General features: G+C 40.0%; 1 protein-coding gene across 2 annotated transcripts in view; it reads right to left on the bottom strand.

The window, feature by feature from the left end:
* Positions 1-16,602, bottom strand: part of Atp7a (ATPase copper transporting alpha) — a 112,886-nt gene that overhangs the window by 14,153 nt on the left and 82,131 nt on the right. For both annotated transcript variants that reach the window (XM_057759037.1, XM_057759036.1), the window contains 5 exons: positions 15,545-15,699; positions 15,190-15,324; positions 9,913-10,107; positions 7,928-8,110; positions 6,881-7,097 (listed from right to left, as the gene is read on the bottom strand). In XM_057759037.1, coding sequence (XP_057615020.1) covers positions 6,881-7,097; positions 7,928-8,110; positions 9,913-10,107; positions 15,190-15,324; positions 15,545-15,699 — 885 coding nt within the window. The remainder of the gene's footprint in view (positions 1-6,880; positions 7,098-7,927; positions 8,111-9,912; positions 10,108-15,189; positions 15,325-15,544; positions 15,700-16,602) is intronic.

The following is a 16,602-nucleotide window of genomic DNA, read 5'->3' as shown; positions in this document are numbered from 1 at the left end:
TTCTATCAATGCATATCAGCAAAGGTGTCACTGAAAAGAGATGTCAGTCAGATCTAGAAAGACAAGCATAAGTCAACAGGGTAGATGTTATTTGTGGGTGAGGCCACTGCATGGAGAAAACAGTAAATGGAATAACAAGTAGGAAATGACAGGCCATGAAAGGGCCCCATGGAACACACCCCCAAAAAACACCACAGGGTACTGCCAAGGTTATTTGTTGTTCTTTACTGGTAAGGTCCTATTGCTGAAGACAACACTTACTTGCATCATAGAACATGGAGAAGTCCAGCAGGTGCCTAAACCAGAAGCTTCACTCCTAATGACTAGTGTTCAGGGTACCAGAAGGTACTATGCACGCCAATGGAGGAAAAAGATAGGCCATCAATATCACCACTCAGTAACAAACCCTGCCACCTACAACAGTGACCAGCCTGTAAGACATACTAGTGCAACAGTGGCACAAATTCTATGGGAGTGACTTAACCACTTTTTGATTAGGTTTAAGGCCTACCCCATGAAATGGAATTCATACTTGGCACTACTAAAGTGGCCAAGACCCTGAGAGTAGATAGATCATAAATAGGGTAAAAGCTAATGTTATTATTTCACTAAAGAATCAGGAATAAAATGACTCCTAATGACATACTGCAATACCTCACTCAATCAACATCAGAGAAGCTTCTTGCAGAATATGGAAATTAACACAGAGCCCTACAACCGGACAGTGTACAGAGAGTGAGAGACTTTGGAATACTCAGCCTAAATGGGATGTCTTCATCAAACCCCTTCCCTTAAGGCTCAGGGATCTATGAAGAAGAGGAAGCAGAAATATTTAAGAGTAAGAGGTTATGGATGATTCCATGGAAACAGTGTCTTCTATACACAACAAGACCTTTGCACATATCAACTCAGGCTGTGGCAGGATATACAACACCTGCATAGGTTAAAGCTAGATGGGGTTCTATCCCTAACAAAGAAGCTACCTGCAATTGATACCAATTGTCAAAGGGAAGTCAGGTTTCTCCAACAGAGTGTCATCAGGTATATAATATTAACCACACTCTAGGGTAGGCCCTGTGTCCAAGAGTAGTTAACAAACACAAAATTAACTCAGTGGTATTTTTGTGGACTTTGTTTCATTTTTCTTCATTTGGACATTTTTTTGTCTTACTGATTTTTCTTTTTTGTGTCTTTTTGTTTTGTTTTTTGAATGGGAGAAAGAAAGAAGATGAAGTTGAGTGGGTAGGGAGGTGGGAAGGGTATAGGAGGAGTTGTGGGAGGAGAAAATATGATCAAAATATATTGTATGAAAAAATTTTCAAGAACAAAGTAAAAGAATAAATGGTGGATTATGAAGAGAAACTATAGATAGGCAACTAATATCGTAAGAACATAGAGCACACGTGGAATATCAGGGAAAGACAGATGACTAATAAGGGAGGCAAGAGACTGAACATTGCAGAGCAGAAACCAAAGTCCTGAATGAGTGAGAACAATTAAAACGAGGATTCTGAGCAGGTCACAGTGGCACACACCTTCCAACACTCAGGAAGCAGAGGTAAGTGGATCTCTATGAGTTTGAGGCTAGCCTGGTAGATATAGTGAACTGTTGCAGAATAGCCATGGGCAGAGTGAGAACTTATCTCAAAACAAACAAACAAAAAAAACACATATCCTTAGTTAAGATCCATGGAAGGGCTCTAGGATACAAGTGAATCTTTTAAGCCAGACATAATAATTACTTAGTATGGGGGTGATCCACAATTTTCAGCACATTCCTTCAAAAGAACCATAAATCAAAAATAGGCAGCCAGGCATGGTGGCATACACATTTAATCCCAGCACTCGGGGAGGTGGAGGCAGATGAATCGCTCTGAGTTCAAGGCCAGCCTGATCTACAAAGTGAGTTGCAAGACAGTCAGTACTTTTACATGGAGAAATCCTGTCTGGGACTTTTACACGAGGAAAATATGTCTCGAAACTCCCCTCAAAAGCCCACAAACAATAAAATAGACTATAAACCACTAAAATAAAGTCATATGTCAGAAGGTAGTATGATCAGATTTGATTTTAGCAAAATCACTTGGGTACAAATGGTAGGGGAGGTTCTGGAACACTTAGGTAAGTAGATTATTTTGGCGATCAGACGACACACCAATATGACACCTAAGAAATACATCTCCACAAGAGGTACAGAATTTGGAGTGGTGATGAAAAAAGTGATGAGAAGCCAGGTGTGGGAGACAGAGGCAGGTGGATCTCTGTGAGGTCAAGGCCACCCTGGTCTACAGAGGGAGTCCAGGACAGCCAGGATTGTTACACAGAGAAACCCTGGCTCAAAACAACAACAACAACAACAAAAAACAATAAGAAGAAAGTCAAACACCAAGTAAATCATTGAGGATAGCTAATATTTGCATCAAAAAAGAATGAGAAAGAATGCCTAAAGAGGGAAGAGAAGAATCCAGAGATAGCCAAGGCATATGCACAGAGGAGAAAGGAGTTTTTGGAGGAATACTCAACCAATATTTTCAACTGCCTTGTGAGGTCATGCAGAATGCAGAGTGAAGAACAAGCACTGGAGTGGGCTTTGGGGGTCCACAGTCAGAGAGACGGTTTCATGCTCTGAACAGAACAGGAGTACGTAGGTTTGTAATAAGCTGATGCATGCCTCTTCAGTAAGAATGTGAATTCCACAAGCCTATACTTTCTTGATGTTTCATGGAAATAGAGTGATTTTTGATGGAAGAAGTGTTTATGGTTTAGAGACACTGCTATAAGAAGAAACATAGAATGTAAAGCAGCAAGGGGCCATAACAGAGAAGGAAGGCCCTGAGGAATTCAGAGAACATAGGATCTAAAGAAGATACTTCTTAGCAAAATGAGGAGTAACTCCTCCTCTCATGAAAAAGTAATGACCATCTGGGATAACAACAACAACAACAAAAAACAAAACAACAAAACAAAAGAACACTGCCAGAGAACTCTAATTTCTATAGGATAAATAGGTAATTTGCAGAGGGGAGAAAGAGGAGGACCACAGGGTCTTGTAAAACATGTATGATTTTCATCAGCTAAGGAAAGAAATAAGAGAAAGATCACAAAAAATCAGCTCAGACTTATCTTCATAACCCTAGACTAGTTAGTTGCTGAGGTAGTTTGAATGTAATTGCCCTCCATAATCTCATAGGAAGTGGCAGTATTAAGAGATGTAGCTTTGTTGGAGTAAGTATGGCCTTGTTGGTGGAAGTGTGTCACTGTGGGGGTGGCCTTTGAGGTTTCCTATGCTCAGGCTACTGTCCAGTGTCTCAGTTGACTTGCTGTTGCCTGCAAGATATAGGACTATCAGCTCCTCATCCAGCACCATGTCTGCCTGCACATTCCCATGCTCCCCGCCATGAATGATAATAAGAGATTGAACCTCTGAAACTATGAGCAACCCCCTCAATTAAACATTTTCTTTATAAGAGTTGCCATGGTCATGGTGTCTCTTCACAGCAATAAAAACCCTAAGACAGAAGTCAATAAGCACAGTCAGCAAATGTTTCTGAGTAACTGGGTGATGTCATCAGAAGCCCTATGGTAAAACTGGATTGGATGAAATGCAATCATGCTGTTTATTTGTTTTTTATACAACAGCTTGAGGTTATATACAGTTAGCCATCTGAAACCCAGGATAGCTAAAACAATCCTGAACAACAAAAGAACTGCTGGAGGAGTCACCATCCCTGATTTTAAGCAGTACTACAAAGCAACAGTAATAAAAACCACATGGTATTAGCAAAAAAACAAAAAGACATGAAACATGATGATCAATGAAATCAAACTGAAGACCCAGACATAAATCCACATGTGTATGGACACCTGATTTTTTTTTATATAAATAAGCCAGAAATATACACTGGAAAAAAAGAAAGCATCTTCAACAAATGGTGCTGTTCAAACTGGTGTCTGCATGTAGAAGAATGCAAATAGATTCACAATTATCACTCTGCACAAAATTCATGTCCAAGTGCATCAAAGACCTCAACATAAAATCAGACACACTGAACCTGAGAGAAGAGAAAGTGAGGAATAGCCCTGAATACACTGGCACAGGAAACAATTTCCTGAACAGAACACCAATAGCACATAGCACAGGAACTGACATCAACAATTAATAAATGGGACCTCACGAAACTGAAAAACTTCTGTAAGGCTGAGGACACCATCACAAGTGGCAGCATAAATAATGGGAAATGATTCTCGCCAACTTCACATCTGACAGAGAACTAATACCCAAAATATATAAAGAACTCAAGAAACTGAGTACCAAAAAATAATAATCCAATTAAAAGATGTGAAACAGATTTAAAAAGAGAATTTCAATAGAGAATCTCAAATGGCTGAGAATCACTTAAAGAAATGTTCAACAGGCCGGGCAGTGGTGGCGCACGCCTTTAATCCCAGCACTTGGGAGGCAGAGGCAGGCGGATCTCTGTGAGTTCGAGACCAGCCTGGTCTACAAGAGCTAGTTCCAGGACAGGCTCCAAAACCACAGAGAAACCCTGTCTCGAAAAACAAAAAAAAAAAAAAAAAAAGAAATGTTCAACATCCTTAGCCATTAGGCAGGGAAATGTAAATAAAAACTACTTTGAGGGGGCTGGAGAGATGGCTCAGCGGTTAAGAGCATTGCCTGCTCTTCCAAAGGTCCTGAGTTCAATTCCCAGCAACCACATGGTGGCTCACAACCATCTGTAATGAGGTCTGGTGCCCTCTTCTGGCCTGCAGGCATACACACATACAGAACATTGTATACATAATAAATAAATAAATAAATAATCTTAAAAAAAAAAAAAACTACTTTGAGATTCCATCTTAAACCTATCAGAATGGTTAAGATCAATAACACAAGTGGCAGCACAGGTTGTTAAGGATGTAAAACAAGGGGAACACTCCTCCATTGCTGGTAGGCATGCAAACTTGTACAGCCACTATGGAAATCAATATGGCGGTTCCTCAGAAAATTGGGATTCGATCTACCTCAAGACCCAGCTATACTTAACTCTTGGGCATATACCCAAAGGACACTCTATACTGTGGTAAGAACACTTGTTCAACTATATTATGGCTTTCTTTATTCATAATAGCCAGAAACTGGAACCAACCTATATGTTCCTCAACAAAAGAATGTATAAACAAAATGTGCTACATTTACAAAATGGACCATTATTACTTAGCTGTTAAAAAATGATATCATGAAATTTGCAAATGGATGAAACTAGGAAAAAAATCATCCTGAGTGAGGTAACCCAGACCTAAAAAGACAAATATGATACATATTCACTTATAAGTGGATATTAGCTGTTAAGTAAATGATAACCAAACTACAATCCGCAGTCCCAGAGAGGTTAGTATGGGGGAGGCATCTAGGCAGAACACATGAATCTCCTTGGGAAAGGGAAATAGAATAGATTTTGCAGGTGAGCTGGCAGCAGGTGTGGAAGGGAGTGGGAAGGATCAGGTGCTGGTGAGAGATGGGATGGAAACAGTATGGGGAGAGATGGCTAGAGTTTGGGAGCAGCTGGAGTGTCCTGTGGAAATCTAGTGTAGTGGAAACTTTCAGAATCTTAGTGATTCTAGTGAGAATTCCTAGCAATAGGGAATATGGAATCTTAACTAGCTATCTCTTGTAGCCAGGCAAGGCTTCCAATGGTTGGACTGGGTTCTATTTGGTTGAGTTGTTGGCTAAATGGGTGCCTTGGAGATCCCTACACAACACAGTAAAATTCAAGGACAGTGGGTTGCTCTCTGCAAACTGACAGCAGGTCCCCATTGCCAAGGACAATATCCACACAGGTCACTGAACATGTAGAAGTCAAGCTGGTGCTGCATGGAGCCCTTACTCCTATGTCCCAGATTCTTTGATGCAGGAAGGTACTCTGTAGGCTACCAAAAGAGAAATGTGGACAACAACCCAGACCCAAAACCTTTGACCTACAATCTATCCTGCTTGCATAATATGCTAATGTCTTGTTTAACTTGAGGCCCACTCCATGAGCAGGAACCCACAAAAAATACTGCTTGGATGGCCAGGAACAGGAAAGTGGATAGCCCAGAGACCTAGGCTAGAACCCAACATGATTAATCTAAAAAAAATCAATAAAATAATTCCTAATAATAGTCTGTTATACTCATAGATCATTGCCTTGTCTGGCCGTCAGAGAGGTTTCCTCCAGCAGCAGATGGGAGTGGATGCAGAGACCTACAGCCAGACATTATGCAGGGCCAGAGTCTAAATTGGAGGTCTTCACTAGGTCCCTTCCCTCAAAGCTTGGGGAATCCCATGATGGGGAGGGGGTTATGCAGCAGAATGACTGCAGGAGTCAGAGGGGATAGAAGATACCAGGAGAACACTGCCCACTAAATCAACTAAGCAGGGCTCATATAGGCTTACAGAAACTGCAGTACCAAGCACAGGGCTTACATGAGCCAGTACCAAGTTCTCTGTTTATATGTTATGGCTGTTAGCTTGGTGTTTTTTGTAGAACTCCTCACTATGGGAGTGGGCATGTCTCTGACTCTTGCCTGCTCTTAGGGCTCTTCCTCCTGTTAGGTAGCCTTGTCTGGCTTTGGTGTGAGGATTTTTGCCTTGTTTTATTGTATTTTGTTTTGTTGTGTTTGGTTGTTGCTCCTCGAGGCCTGCTCCTTTCTGATGGGAGTTGGAGGGGTTGTCAATCCAGGGTAAAAGGGAGGTAGGGGCAGATGGAACGAGTGGAGGGAGGGGAAATTGTGGTCAGGATGTATTGCATGAAAGAACAATCTATTTTCATTTAAAAAAAAAGAATAAGAAAATTTCCAGCTAAAAAAACTACAAACTACTATAAATAAATTAGCTTACTTGAGAGATGAGCATCAATAATCATAGAAGATGAAGTTGATGACTGTTCATTAATTGCATCAATTTGAACTAGGGATGCATTTTTAATGTTATTTTCTTCTATCTTCAAGTTACTCTTATGTAGCAAACCTTCAATATTGGTAACTTTACAGCTAATACCACAGCCTGGTACAACCTGGAAATCTGTGCAGGTACCCAAAGTTTCAGTGTCCAGCTCCTAACAAAAACAAAATACAATAAATAAGTAAACAAATAAATAAATGGTATAATAACTTTTAATTAGAAGAATAGCGATGGTAAGTGTATGAGAAGACAGGCACTCAAAACTCTGGGTGCAGGTACAAACTGATAGAACTGTTTGTGCTGATGTTAGTAATGGCCATGAAAAGTGAAACTTTAAGCCCCCTTTGATCTAGAAATTGCCCTGACAGATTTTATTGGGGCGGGGGTTGAGACAGGGTTTCTTTGTGTAGCTCTTGCTGTCCTGGAACTAGCTCAGTAAATCAGACTGGCCTGGATAATCACAAAGATCCATCTGTCTGCCTCCCCAGTGCTGGGATTAAAGGTGTGTGCCATAACTGTCTGGCTAATACATATTACTTACATTTTGATGTTTTATGTCAAACAGGGGTTCATTTCTTTTGTTATGTTTACAGTTGTCTATGTGTAAAAACTAGGGCATAATCAATAATTTTTGAGACAAAGTCTTATACAGTCTAGGCTGGTCTCAAACTTACCATGTAATGAAGATGACCTTAAACTTCTGACCTCTTGCCTCTACCTCCTAAATTCTCAGGTTAAAATCATGAGCCAACATGCTCACTTTATAGGTGCTGGGGATCAAACCCTGGGCCTCAAGCATCTAAGCAAGCACTGTACCAGCTGAGCTATATTCCAGCCCCAACATATGCAATTAAATAAGAAAATACAATTCTCTTTATCCCCATACTCAATATATACAAAAATTATAGTCAAAAGCCAGTCCAGATTTGGTCTGCATCATTTCTATATGAGATACCAACATGAATATGAAATATAAAATTGTACCTGCTTGCAGTACTTGGTTACAGCTGCTCCTAAAGGGTGTTCGCTGTTACTTTCCGCAGTGCCCACAATGGCCAGGATCTTATTGCGTGGTATTCTGTTACTTTCTACTAGAACCTTTACTTGATTCACTACTGGGGTTCCATGGGTAATAGTTCCAGTCTTATCAAATACCACTACCTTTACCTGGAGAAAAGTTAAAAATACAATGCATCCACATGACATCATCCTCCCAGAAATGAGAAACAGGTTTATTTTTTTTTAACAGACTGCTACTTCATTTCTTAATAAACTGTCCTTTGGCTTCATAACTTCATCAACTGATCATCTTTGTGTGAACACACTAAGTTGGTCTTGTAGCAACCAACTTCCCTACCCAACAGTTCAGTTTTAATCCTGTTAAATGTCTCTGAATTTATGTCAAACAATTGGAGCTGTTAGCTATGGGTTGCTGTTGATGGGTAAGAAATACCACTGGCATCTCTGGGGAAAACACAGGGGCTTTCGATACTAATGAATTATAGATCTATTAGAGAAATCTGGGTAAACAGCAGATGACTAACAGAAAATGTAAATGTTAGGGTGAAGGTAACCCAGCTGGGTTGCTTGCCTTGACTAGGTTTTGGTTAAGAACTTAGGATGTTAAGAGGAAGCTCAGGGAAGCAATTTGAGAAAGTTAGACCACATAGGGAAAGGAAAGAATTTGGAGAGCAGGCTCACTTCATCATAAACTCAGAATGAGAACCTTGAAGACTGAGCAGCCCAATGAACTGATTTAAAAAGATAAGAATAATATCCAAAGCATTATCCTAAACAAGAGAAAAATTGCGATAAAGGTCATCATAGAAACAACAGGAAAAAAGAACATGAAATTACAGATTAGACAATAGCACTGTCAATATTCCTTTCTTGATTTTGATAAATGCACTGTGCTCACATAAGGAAATGTCTTTGTTCTTCAGATAGGTGTCCAACAGTTGCAAAAAGGGAACCCTGATGTTTAGGTTTAAAATTATGCCAATTTATTTCCATAAATATTATAAGCCTGGGAACTGGAGAGGTAACTCAGTGGTTAAAAGCACTTGTGTTCTTGCAGAGGACTCCAGTTCAGGTCCCAGCGCCCATGCTGGGCAGCTCACAACAACCTGTAACTCTAGTTCTAGGGGATCTGACTTTCTGGCCCCACGGGTACCCACACACATGAATAAAAATAAAAACTAATCGTTTAAAAGTTCCTCAGGGTTGAAGAGAGGACTCAATGGTTAAAAGCACTGGCTGTTCTTCCAGAGGACTCAGGTTTGGTTCCAAACACTCACATGGCAGCTCACAACTGTTTAATACTTCAGTCCTAGGGGGATCCAGCACCGTCTTCTAACCTCTGCATGCATGTGGTATATGGACACACATGCAGGCAATACACCCATATGTATTTTAAAATGTCCTAACATATAATACATATGTGTGTTAGCTATTCAAGGTTTCAGATTTGTTCTTAGCCATGTACTATGTATCCTCCATGTATCTATATATGTTTTATATCACTGAAATAAGATTGTATTAGTGAGAGCATGCCTTTAATTGAAGTCATAACTGAAAACTGCCAGCTGGTGGCAGTAAAGGCACTGCCATTGCAGGTGCAGCACCCATAAGGTGGAGTCAGATACAAATAGGTCAGAACCCTGGGAAGCCCTGGCAAATTTTCCCAGACAAGTACTGAAGACGGGTGTAATCTGAGATGGATTTGAACTACAGGTTCTCCATTCGGGTCTGCTGTGAGGGAATGGCTGAGGGAGTATTAGTAGAGATCTTAAATAACTAAGGCCAATCTGAAGAAGAACCAACATCACAGCTTTTGTACTTCAACCCTCAGGGTAATCCCAGAAGAGCTCAGCCTAGGAACCACATGCAAAGAACTAAGGCCCCTATTTCTCAGTAAAGCTGCGAGTGTAAGTTTGGATAGTGCAATTCTTAGTTCTGGAGACTCTTACCTTATGAGCCATCTCCAGGGGCTCCCCACCTTTGATAAGTATCCCATTTTGAGCACCTACTCCTGTGCCCACCATTACAGCAGTTGGAGTAGCTAGTCCCAGTGAGCAGGGACATGCGATACACAGAACTGTGATAGAGGCTTGAAAAGCAAAGCGTATTATGGTTTCTGTTCGTGAGATGCTCCTATTGTAGCCCTTTAGAAGAAGACATGAAATTTGGTTATTCATTTACAGTTAGAGCTGTGAAAATAAAAGAAACAAAGCTCAACCCTGTTTAAATAAAACCAGTGTCAAAATCACACATCCTACCTAGCTGCCGATGTATATTTTTCTTATTAATAATGAACACCTTTTTCATTTATAAACATGAAAACTGTTTAATAAGTCATAGTCTTGAACTCAAAATTTAATTCCAGAGTTACTAACTCGGGAGAAAAATAAGGAACACAGAACTCCATAATTTTTTCCATTTCTAGAAGCAACATTAATTAGCAACATAATTCTCAACAAATTTGGTCTTGAACAAATTCTGACTCTCTGATACTGAGGTCATAGTTTGGACGTCAATACAAAATTTTAAAGACAATAACTTAAATATTCATTTTAGGGAACAAAGGTTGGAGCCAGCAAGACAGCTCGGCAGATAAAAGTGCTTGCTATGCAGGCTTCACAACCTCAGTCCAATTCCAAGAAATTCGAGGGGAAACAACAGCTCTTCAAAGCTGGTTTCTATCCTCCACATATATACACACAGGGGCACACATGTTCCAACATTCACATACCTCCCTCCCTCCCTCCCTCCCTCCCTCCCTCCCTCCCTCCCTCCCTCCCTCCCTCCCTCCCTCCCTCCCTCTCTCTCTCTCTCTCTCTCTCTCTCTCTCTCTCTCTCTCTCTCTCTCTCACATACACACACACACACACACACACACAGAGTAAGTGAAATAAAGATTAAAAATGTTTAAGGAGGCTGCTGGAGGCTTAGTGGTTAGGAGCACTTACTACTCTTGAAGAAGACCCAAGTTCAGTTCCCAGTACCTCTATGCGGTAACTTACAACTGCCTCTAACTCCAGCTTCAAGGGCTTTGACCACTCTTCTGGTCTCCATGACCACTTGCACTCACATTCACATGCATGTTTCCACACACAGATACACACATTTATGCATAATAAAAGGTAAGTCTTTAAAATATTTTAAAAGAGAAAGTTAGAAGGTATTTTTATAAATATCTAGCCTTAGACTTTCATATACACCATATATGAATGTTTCCACATATATTGTGTGCTCTCACATATGTGACTCCAAATCTTTTTTGTTTGTTTGTTTGTTTGTTTTTCGAAATAGGGTTTCTCTGTAGTTTTGGAGCCTGTCCTGGAACCAGCTCTTGTAGACCAGGCTGGTCTCGAACTCACAGAGATCTGCCTACCTCTGCCTCCCTAGTGCTGGGATTAAAGGCGTGCGCCACCACTGCCTGGCCAAATCTTTTAATTTAGGCATTATTATTTCTACTTTGCAACTGACAAAAACAGAAGTTTATATACCTAAAGTGAGGGATCCCTTTATCTACAGCCACCAAAATGAAATTCAATCCCTTTATGACTTCAGGACAGACCAAGAATGGCAAATGGCATCTCAACACATCTTTTCTCACATTTGGAGGAACATCAGGTTTTTTCCCTCTTTCCAAAAAGCTGAGACAGAAGTATAATGTTCTGTCTATGCCCATTCAAAAGGATGACAAAGTTTGTGCTCTGAGGATACTATAAAGCCCATCAGACTGGCCAAGCAGTCCAGATGTACAGGAAGAAATATGTCATTTACATTGAATGAGTGCAGTGAGAAAAGGCTAAAGACACAACTGGTCACCCACGTGGGCACACACCTCAGCAAAGCGGTTATCACCAGGCTAAAGCTGGACAAAGACTATATAAAAAAAATCCTGGGAAAGGAGGGCCAAGTCTCGACAAGTAAGAAAGAAGAAAGGAAGAAGCCACTGAGAAGATACAGTAGAGGAATCTCATGTACAACTTTCATTAAAGACTGCCTAAGTAAAATAAATAAAGTGAGGCACACCACAGTTCTACTTTCCTACGTTACAGAGCAGTGCTTTAGAAAGCATCAGATAACTCGCTGAGTAGATACTAACACCATGGCTTCATTCAGCTGCTTTATTCTCTGGGGACTGGAGAGATGGCTAAGTAGTTAAGAGTACTGGCTGAGCCACACTGAACCTCATAGAAGAGAAAGTGGGAATACACTTGAACACATCGGCACAAAAGACCACTTCCTAAATATAACCCAGCAGCACAGACATTAAGAGAAACAATAAATGGGACCTCCTGAAACTGAAAAGCTTCTGTAAAGCAAAGAACATGGTCAACAAGACAAAATAACAGCCTACTAAATGGGAAAAGATTTTCATTAACCCCACTTCAGACAGAGGTCTGACCTCCAAAATGTACAAAGCACTCAAGAAATTGGTCTTCAAAAGAACAAATAATATAATAAAAAATGGAGTACAGATCTAGAGAACTCTCAACAGAGGAATCTAAAATAGCTGAAAGACACTTAAGGATATGTTCAACATTCTTAGTCATCAGAGAAATGCAAATCAAAACAACTCTGAGATTCCATCTTACACCTGTAAGAATGGCCAAGATCAAAAACACTGATGACAACTTATGCTGGACAGGTTGTGGGGAAAAGGGAACACTTCTGCATTGCTGGTGGGAATGCAAGCTGGTACAGTCCCTTCGGACGTCAGTGTGGCAATTTCTCATAAAATTAAAAAACAACCTTCCTCAAGACCCAGCAATACCACTTTTGGGTATATATCCAAAGGATGCTCAATCATGCCAGAAGGACATGTGCTCAACTATGTTCATAGCAGCTTTGTTTGTCATAGCCAGAACCTGGAAACAACCTAAATGCCCCTCAACTGAAAAATGGATAAGGAAAGTGTGGTACATTTACACAACGGAGTACTACATAGCAGAAAAAAATAACGACATCTTGAAATTTGCAGGCAAATGGATGGAGCTAGAAAACATCATACGGAGTGAGGTAACCCAGACCCAGAAAGACAATTATCACATGTACTCACTCATAAGTAGTTTTTAAACATAAAGCAAAGAAAACCAGCCTACAAATCACAATCTCAGAGAACCTAGACAACAATGAGGACCCTCAGAGAGACATCCATGGATCTAATCTACATGGGAAGTAGAAAAATACAAGATCTCCTGAGTAAATTGGAAGCATAGGGACCATGGAAGAGGATTGAAGGGGAGGGGAGAGGTAGGGAGAGGAGAAGAGAAAAATGTATAGCTCAATGAAATAAAATCCTAATTAAAATTCTTTGAGAGGAAATAATAATAAAAACAGACCTGTGCCAGCATGGCAAAAAAAACCCTCCTACTACCTTTTTGATAACTATATGTATAAAATAACTTAAATGAAGAAGCTAATGCAATTCACTTTCTTTATTAACTTCTCTTTGCTGTTCAAAATATATTTTTATGAGTGCTTGTTCAGTTAAAAAAAAAAAGAGTGCTGGCTGTTCTTCACAAGGCCCTAGGTTCGAGTCACTGCACCCACATGTTGACTCAGACTCCCAGCACACACATAGTGGCTCACAGCCATCTATAAGTACAGTTCCAGTGATTCAACACCCTCTTCTGGCTTCCACAGGCACTGATCACACACATGGTCTATAGACATATACACAGGCAAAAAACTTAGTTAATTAATAAAAATACATTATCTTATGTGGATGAGATAGTATACACCTGTAATACCAACACTGGGAGGTGGGGGCAGGAGAACCAGGAGTTCAAGGTTATCTCTGGTATCACAAGTTCAAGGCCTTGAGACTCTGTGTCATATACACACAAATGTATGTTATTTTATTTAACCTTCACAAGCTACCCAAAATGAGCATTATAAAATGTCACTACCAGCTAGGTATATTGGCTTACACTTTTGGTTCCAGCACTGAGGACATAGAGACAGGCTGTGGGCTAGCTGGTCTACACAGAGAAATTCAAACCAGTCAAGGGCTACAAGATGAGAGCCTGTCCCAAAAATGTTAAACACACACACACACAAAATTCTAATAAGCACACTGAAGTATTATTCTGTCCTATGTGAACAGCATACCCACATTATATAAATAGTATCTGTCATTAGCAACCTACTAGCTGTCTCCTGGTTATTGAATAGTTACTGAAGCATTGTAGCACTTGTGTAGAACCCGTTTTATTAATCTGCGTTCCCAAAATGTAAAAGTGTCATGATTGCAATTCAGATATGACAGAGAGATGACATACGTGCTTCTTCTAAGGAAAAGGAAGAAAGTTCTTGATTACACAGATAGAAAAAATCATATGCTAAGCTTTCTAAGATCTACAATAACAACAAATCTTTTATTCACAACAATGTAAAGGACAAAACAGAAAATTGTGCTGGTTTTGCTGTCATACCTCAAAACTACACAGGACATGACAATGCTTAGCTAAGAAAAAACATTCAATCTGTATTCAAGTGTTTGTACAGGGGGCCAATGGTGGCACATACAATGTTAGGTAATAGCGGTGGTTTCTGACCTCCACTGGGGCTCTTAAAATATATTCCCAAAGTACAAGGAGTGACTGTTACACTGGGAATTTCTTCTTTAGAAGTTTGTATTTTCTTTTCCATTCTCTTCTTCATTTCTTTTTCTTTCTTTCCTTTCTTCCCTTCTTCCCTCCCTCCTTGCTTTTAATACTGAGGATAAACTCAGGGCTTAACAAATGCTGGGCAGAATTCTACACCTACACTCTCAGCCAATACTGCTCATTTCCAAAGTTTGTGTGTTTGTTTTGAGACAAGTTTTCATTGTTCATACCTGGCTGGGTTGGTACTCACAGAGGCTGGCCCTAAACTCACAGAGATCTACCCAACCCTGCCTCCTGAATACTAAGATTTAAGGCATGTACCATTACACCTGGCTCAAAAATCATCTTTTTTATTTTTCTTATGTATCTGTATCTGTGTCTGGTTATGTGAGGATGAGTGCAGGTATTTTCAGAAGCCAGAGGCCTCACATTCTGCTGTAGCTGGAGTTACAGATGGGTGTGATTTGCTCAACATAGCTGCTGGGAATATAATTTGGGCCTTCTGCAAGAGCAGTATTTACCACTAAGCCATTTCTCCAGCTTCTCAAAATTATTTTTAATTAACTCTACAAAAGATTCACGAAGTGTTTTGTACATAGTCAAGAGTTGTTGCAAGTCACTTACGGGAAAGTAGGTTTCCACAATCTCAAAATTTTGAAATCCAATTATAATCCATACCAAGAGGGTAGCAATGGAAATCAAGACGATAAAAGGAACAAAGTAGCCACTGAGTTGGTCTGCGAACTGCTGGATAGGAGCCTAGAATTCAGAATAATAATAATAATAATAATAATAATAATGAGTATCTTGAAGTCTTTTTTCTAATACTGAATACAGGATAGATTTGGGAGTTAACATAGACAGAAATATTTTAATAAATTCCACATGAATGTAACTAGGTCAAAAGAAAATACACATCAAGATTCATACTAGAAAGCTTTAAAGAAAACACCTCTGTTTCTCCTAGGGACTAGGTTACCTTTGATGTTTGTGCCTCCTCTACAAGTTTGACAATCTGAGAAAGGGTTGTGTCTGCTCCAACATGGGTAGCTTGGATAAGGAGGGATCCATTCTGGTTAATGGAACCTGCGATCACGGTGCTGCCAGGTTTCTTAGCCACAGGCATTGCCTCCCCTGAAGGAAGAAAAAAAAAATCAGAGAACAAAAATGATTACTATCCTCTTGAAAGATGCTTGTTCATTCACTGTAAACAAACACCTAGAAAACACATTCCTCTAGAACTAGAATCTGGACACTTGCAAAGGTAAAAGTCATCCTTCCTTCTTCCTCATCTCAGTTTTAGGTCAAACATAGGGATATAGACTTTGAACTGGAAAGGCTGACCATGTTAGCACTTGTTGACAGATACTTTAGGAGCTTCATTCTGCGGCTAGATCAGAAGTTCTCAAAGGGCATTTCAAAATGTGGGAGCATGTTGTTCTCTGTAACAGTGGATAGGAGTAGGGTGCTTAGTAGGCCAGGGTCAGTGTCACTAAATTATACTACATAGCTTAAGATACAGAATTAAAACTTTTCATCCAAACTGCAATAGCACACCACTGTGAAACAAGAGTCAGGAATTAATAAACTCAGCCTCTGCTAGGACTACCAGATGTGGGAGAGGTGTTATTTTGATTCTGATCCACACTGGACTCTGTTGGTCAAGATTTCTAAACACCTTCACAGTCCCGCTTTCTTCAAGCTGCCCTGATGTGGAAAACTTAGAGCTCTGGCCTACCTGGGACTACATCAGCTGCTAAGGCAGGAAAACAGAACATTTATCTGACCCGGGAAATTTGCCAAAATCAACCTGGTTCTACAAGGCACTGAATAACTTTATCCTTGTGCACTATAGTCCTTAGGAATCTTCAGTGTGGGTGATAGAATGATGGTTCAGCAGTCCAATTACCAGCAAACTGAATACTCATATGAATAAAATAAAAATCAATACATCTTTTAAAAAAAGAATCTTCAATGTTTAGTTTTCAACAATGTACCTAAAAATATAGTAAACCTGAGGAAATTGAAGGCATTCTT

This window comes from Chionomys nivalis, chromosome X (genome assembly GCF_950005125.1).
Source record: "Chionomys nivalis chromosome X, mChiNiv1.1, whole genome shotgun sequence".
Classification (NCBI taxonomy): domain Eukaryota; kingdom Metazoa; phylum Chordata; class Mammalia; order Rodentia; family Cricetidae; genus Chionomys; species Chionomys nivalis.
The sequence above is the reverse complement of the archived record's forward strand: the minus strand, read 5'-3'. Positions and strand labels throughout refer to the sequence as shown.